The following is a 6,338-nucleotide window of genomic DNA, read 5'->3' as shown; positions in this document are numbered from 1 at the left end:
CCTTCCGTGTAAGTATGAGATCAGACGTCTGCTCTGCTCCGACATTTTAAGTAAATTTTTAGAGCTTTTTCATTGATAAGATAACAGTGGAAGCATGTTTGTCAGGGGAGAGAGAGAGAGAGAGAGAGAGAGAGAGAGAGAGAGAGAGAGAGAGAGAGTGTGTGTGTGTGTGCGTGTGTGTGTGTTATGTGTTACAGTATATAGGAGAATATATTCGTTTTCAAATTATTGGTACTCAATGCAAATAATTGATAATTATCTCTTCGGTCACAGGATGCAATGCTAGGTTTATGTACCTTTAGTTTTGCGTTCCTGGTAACGTTTATAGCCACTGAAGAAGCCGGAAAAGCAATGTTTGCTATATGGGTGTGTGCCATATTCTTCGCACTGTCTGGAAATTTTGCACTTTTTCCTATGGCAACGGCAAGGTATGTGACTTGCGACATAACATACCACTTCTATAAATTAAAGCATCTATATACGCAATAATTAGCTAAGCTTGTTGAAGCAACAGCACCTTTTAATGCAATCATTGTTATTGGCGTTACACGATCTTGTTTGCTCCATTTAGACAGTCTGTCTGGGGAATCGTTTTCAGATGCACTGATTTTCAGATTTTACACTCTGTGATATAGATAAAAATATACGCAAGAAGAGCCATATTTGGTCTACTGACAATAGTCTGTAAGTAACAATGACACCGGTTTTCCGTTGGATGCTGTGTAGTTGTGAAAAATATGTTGTCTAAACAAGAGATGCATATGAATCAGTGTTAGCCATAGTTATGTCATCTCAAACTTAAAAAGAGAGAGGGTGTCAATCGTAACCTCCTATTTACAACTCTTGGTAGAGCTCAGCCTGATTTTGCCTTTCTAACAGTTAAGTCACCACTGGTGTATTTAAAGATCAAGCAGAGGGAGGCAGTGATATAAAGACCAATCATATACTGTCTCCCCTTCTTTCCAATGAACGACATAACCACTTAGATAAATTTCCACGGATAACTACGATACGATGAGTGCACGTTTCCCAGTACAGCAAATCACAAGTGTAGTCGTACTCGTCAGGCTGTATTCAAAGGGACTTTAGTTCGTTGGCACTGTCACTAACACGCTCAGTGCCGACAATTTATGCATAGAGAGTTTATGTGTGTCGGGTTTATTTGCCTAAACTGATAGATTGACTTTACAAACGCCGGACGGGTGAATTATTCATATAGGACCAATTATTTTGCGTTTCAACGCCTACCTAATCTATACATGTAGAGAATAGAATGCATATCTCCATTTCATTGCAGGTCCTTTGGTGAAGAAAACGCTGGGCCAAATTACGGCCTTTTGTATACTGCAGTAGTGGTATCGTCAGTATCAGGAACATTATTTATTAGCACACTGTCTGAACGCATCGGATGGATTGGTCTTTTTTATTTTTGTGCAGGATGTTCACTTGCTGGTTAGTACGATAGGAATTGCTTAATTGAGTAAACGCAAACGACGTAGTACACTGCTTAAAGCGGAATTCAGTTGCACCATGATAAAGGCATTGAACTTTCAAAATATTTCATGAAACATTAGAAATAGTTGGGTATTCTTACAAAATGCAAAATTGCTTCTCTTGAGATTTATATTACTTGAACGCACGTTCTACAGGTATCCAACAGTAATGGATGCAGTGCAACTTATACTCCAAACACGTTATTGTGTACAACCTCTTAATTCAGATCCGTTTCTACGGTCAATTACAGTTTTACTAAATTACATCACATATAAACTGTACATAAGTTTCACATATGATTAGTGTGTAAATGCTTTTTTCAAAACTTGGAAAATTGACATGTAAATGCCTGCAACTTGGCATACATTCAGCATTACATTTATACCCTTTTTGAACATCAAACGAAATACGGGCGAATTAAACAAAATGCTGAATTGACTTTCCTCCAACAGGTGGTATAATAATCTTTACGTTTAACATGAAGACACCGAAAGGAAAAGATATATAAGAAGACAGAATATGTGTTTTCTTTAATTTGATGAATTGCTTCCCCCGACCATGGATTTGAACTTAGACTTTTATCACCATGACTGTGACGATATCTGGTGTATCCTCTGATGTGGAACATAAAGTATTTGCCTTTATGGTGTTACAAGTCATAAACTATGTGGTTATAACCTTAACTAATTCAAATAGGGCGACCCAAGTATCATAACAAAACAAACATTTCCCATTTTCTAAGTTGTGTCAGATCCCGAAAAAGTTTGCTTTTGCAGTTTAACAAAAATGAGAGATCATGGCAGTGTTCAGGACATGTCCTTTTATTTTGTTGCAGAAAATATTATGTTTATCGTTAATTCTAACATGCTAGACGAACTGTATGCTAAGTAACATACTTTTGCGATATTGTCGATAGTCCGTTGCCGTCCTTGCTACGTATGGGGACCAGGAGACCGGTTGTCAACCTGCGGGAGCAGGATTTAAAATAAGCAAATTGCGTACTTGTGCTGAGTATACGAAAACATGATTTCATCATTTATATGTCACTGTATTCCGTAGCCAAAGGTTAATACGAGCTAGATAAATCAATAAATAGTAAACCGTAGAGTGGTATCAGCTATGGAGAGTACAGTTTTTGAAAGTAAAATCAAATCATCTTGCCAATCGCGATCCAGTCTTTTACACGTCGTAGCTCCCCTGCATGGTCACGTCAGCCGTATTTTGACATTGGTTCAACGTTATAAAAGTGATTTAAAACTTAAATAATTTCCCTGTTATCGTTTTGCCCCACTAGAGTCAGTGAATTCACTTAGTAAATTCAGTGGCATTAGCCCTTTGTTAACGAATGAACATAACATAGTTACGCTGATGGCCAAAATGATCGGATGTAAACAATGCTTGAATAAATGAGCTCTCTACAGCTGATGAATACAGAAATATGTCGAGCAAAGTCATACTTTTCCTAACTATTTTCAATTGAAAACGGTTTGAAGTAATTTGGAATAATTGGATCTACATATTTTTCAAATTTCTCAAAAGCGTTAGGTGCCCTATAGCTGAATGTTTCAGTATTACAAATTACTCATAAACACGATTTGAACTAATTTTGGATAATTGGATAGTGAAGTAATGTCGATTTAATCTACAAATGTAATCTCATCTGCTTTCCTTTTTACATTATACACTTTTTTATGAGTAATGTGTACAATTGCAACTTCAGCTCTAGGGTACCTAACACTTTGAGAAATTTGAAAAATATGAAAATCCAATTACCCCAAATTAGTTCCAATCGTTTTCATAGAAACAAGTATGTAACTTGAAAAGAAAAGCAGATGAGTTTACATTTGCAGATTAAACCAACATGACTTCACCATCCAATTATCCCAAATTACTTCAAATCGTGTTATTGGGTTTCATACAAATTGCGGTCATTGACATATATAAATAGATTATCCTATGCCATCATGTTTGGTCTTCTTATCACTCGTCACGATGTGGGCCGCAGCCTGCATCCTCACCCACGGCAATACGGCCTAACGAAGGGGTGATAACGTCGAATGACCTCATAATATTTCCTATAGCTTATCATATATTATACAACCTTGACATTATTTGTCCTATCTTGGTGTCTCTCTACCTATACATTTTTAAAGCATACATCTTTCTGTTGATGACATTTTCCGTACTAAATTTCTATTAGTGTCACTTAAATTGGCTGCAGCTTTTGATCAATTTCAACGCCAGAAATATGAACTACGAGCATTTAATCAAACATGCAAAATTAGTGTAGTATCTTTGTGCAGTGATGTCAGAAATGTAATTTCTGTTCTCGTGTTCCAAATAAAACACAATAAACGCTAACAAACAACGAAACGCTTACGATTTACGACAGTTATATGCCACTTACACCAATACCAACGGGAAATGTTTGCAACAATGATAAATGATCAAATATGTACCAGGTGAGGTCATCAGGAAAGTTACAGTTGGTTTCCCACTGTGTTTTTGAAGGATCTTAAATGTTTTGTACTTACTTAGCGCACCAAGAATAAGAACACGAGACAGTACAGACTATTTCACCAATAAAGGTTAGCGAAAATAGTTGAATTATTGATGCACAGCAATCTTTCTTTGTCGCAGCAAGTTTTGCCTTATGGGTGAAATCCTACCTTGACATGTCAGCTAATTTTGCACACTTCCTGTACAGTTTCTCATTGTACCAATCTCAGCTCAAATGTAGTGGTTGCAACGCTAATGATCGAAGCTTGCAAATCTTGTTATTTTCTTAGCTTCTTTTGGATATCAACATGGCAATTTGTTAATATTTTCTAGGTAGTCTCAACTGCAGGCATCTGTCATTTATTCGTTGACTTTGACATACTCTGTGTTTCATATGGCGCTAGACCACGTAGTCACTTCCTATATCGTTGCGATGATTGTTCCTGTGAAAATTAATGCCAATCTGTTTGTTTGAAGAGATCAGGTAAAACTTCTAAAGGTGAGACCACGGGTTTGAAGTAGTTTAGTGAGAGCAGCACAAAATCGCATGAGCTCGGCCGGTCGTGATGTAATTGACCCGTAATCGATTGAGTTATGAGACCCATCTCAAGTGTACTCGTGAGTAGGCCTTTAAATTTGCAAGATCTTAATTCAGAGCGCTATTTTGCCCTTGGCTCAAGCTTTCCATGGACCGATCGAACGAAACTTTGACCAGTGTACAACCTAAGGTTACCATAATCGTACATCATTCATCAGCATTCGGGTCGCTGAATGTTCAAACATAGGAACATTTCAGCTACCTTGATGACACATTGGACGCCGTGTGATATGAATTACGTGCCGGCATATGTTTTCGGATAAATCAAGCAAAATTTGTTTAGTAAAATTGCAAGACATGGATAGTACAGACCTGTACACTTCAGAACAGATACCACACAAACGAGAAGAAAAAAAGGCGTTGCACTTCATTTGTTCTCTTCAAACCAGTTGAATATAGATCGGTGTCAGTGAACTCAAACTTAGCTGAAGGTGACAAAACAGTTTTGTAAAGAAGCATTAAGGTATTATATCACCTTCACCAGATCGAAACCCTGCAACAACGCTCAAATTATGATTCAGCTGATATTGAGTCTGAAATAGTTGATATTGTACTTGAGCATTTCAGAAAATTGTGTACAATAGCATTACATCAAATATATTAAGCTCATTGAGACTTACACATTGTCGTTTTCGTTAGCACAAATTCTAAAACTTTCATATTCCTGAAGAACAAGTGGATTGCTGATGTAGCAATGTAAATAAACAATGACTATACGTTTATAGTCAAAGTAAGACTTTCATGATCCTCGTGTGGTATGATATGTGCACTCAATATAGTTGTTATGCATGAGAAACACGGCAAAATATAATCGATTTGATTCCTGTCAATCTTAAAAAAAAACATGACAGGTAAAAGAGAGCATATATTTAAAATAGCTTGGAACAGTCCGGAAAGCCTACATTACCTAAAAACTGACAACAACCAGACAGCGTATAAATTTTACTGAATGTATTTGTCAATATACCTCAGAGGTCTGATGGAATTTTGTGCTTTATATTTTAATGTACGGCTCAATGTTTAATAATTCATAAAAGATACAAATGAGCTTATATGTAAGCCATGCCATCAAACGTTTAAAATAGTAAGGTCATAGAACAGTATGAGTACTGGCAAAGTTTCATCGGAGTACGTTCACTCATTCTTGAGATAAAGCCAACTGCATAATTTTATATTCATTAATTAGGTAAATGACCTTTAATTGCCAAAGAACAAATAAGACCAAATCAATAAGTCTCCATTTTAGCAGGGACTGATTATAGGTATAGGTTATCGGTATTTGGACACGGATATCTGATCATTGACGCAACACGATCTCAAACTCAAAGTGCATAGACAAATTTCCTACTCACAGTGAAATTGACTCGACTTGCATGAAACATAGACGTGCTACAAAGTGACAGCATGTATAATTCAACGCTCAGTAGGGTGTACACCTGGCCTAAGTTGAAAGGCACCTTTTGACAAGCTTTCGGCTTGGAGGCAAACTTTGACCGGAGGTGTGCCCGTAAACATCTATGTTTGGCCAGTACATGGCATGCTGGGATTTTTGAGTAATATAATAGATTAAATAAACTACAGTCAGTGACTGATGATATTTGTCTTGCTGTACACGTGTGTGGTTGAACCAGGTACCTTTGTCCCTATTATCGATCGCTGACTCAACAACCGCCGACGAGTGTAAACGCTACAAATAAAAGCAAAAACGTTCTGGCAAAACTATTCCGATCTGAAATGGCTGGAACCA

The 6,338-nt window shown here is 37.0% G+C and overlaps 1 protein-coding gene across 3 annotated transcripts in view; it reads left to right on the top strand.

Annotated features, from left to right (window-relative positions):
- Positions 1–3,859, top strand: part of LOC139135046 (apicoplast pyruvate carrier 1-like) — a 15,864-nt gene extending 12,005 nt beyond the window's left edge. Inside the window, exons 9-12 of one of the 3 annotated variants that reach the window (XM_070702235.1) lie at positions 1–8; positions 274–428; positions 1,298–1,452; positions 1,947–3,859. The exon at positions 1–8 is cut by the window's left edge and continues 115 nt beyond it. In XM_070702235.1, coding sequence (XP_070558336.1) covers positions 1–8; positions 274–428; positions 1,298–1,452; positions 1,947–2,002 — 374 coding nt within the window. In that variant the 3' untranslated portion in view covers positions 2,003–3,859. Of the gene's footprint in view, positions 9–273; positions 429–1,297; positions 1,573–1,946 lie in introns of those variants that run through there. The other 2 variants (XM_070702234.1, XM_070702233.1) reach the window with 2 other exon arrangements.
- Positions 3,860–6,338: the final 2,479 nt, after the last annotated feature.

Source organism: Ptychodera flava, chromosome 6 (assembly GCF_041260155.1).
Source record: "Ptychodera flava strain L36383 chromosome 6, AS_Pfla_20210202, whole genome shotgun sequence".
Classification (NCBI taxonomy): domain Eukaryota; kingdom Metazoa; phylum Hemichordata; class Enteropneusta; family Ptychoderidae; genus Ptychodera; species Ptychodera flava.
This window is presented reverse-complemented; position numbering and strand designations above follow the sequence as displayed.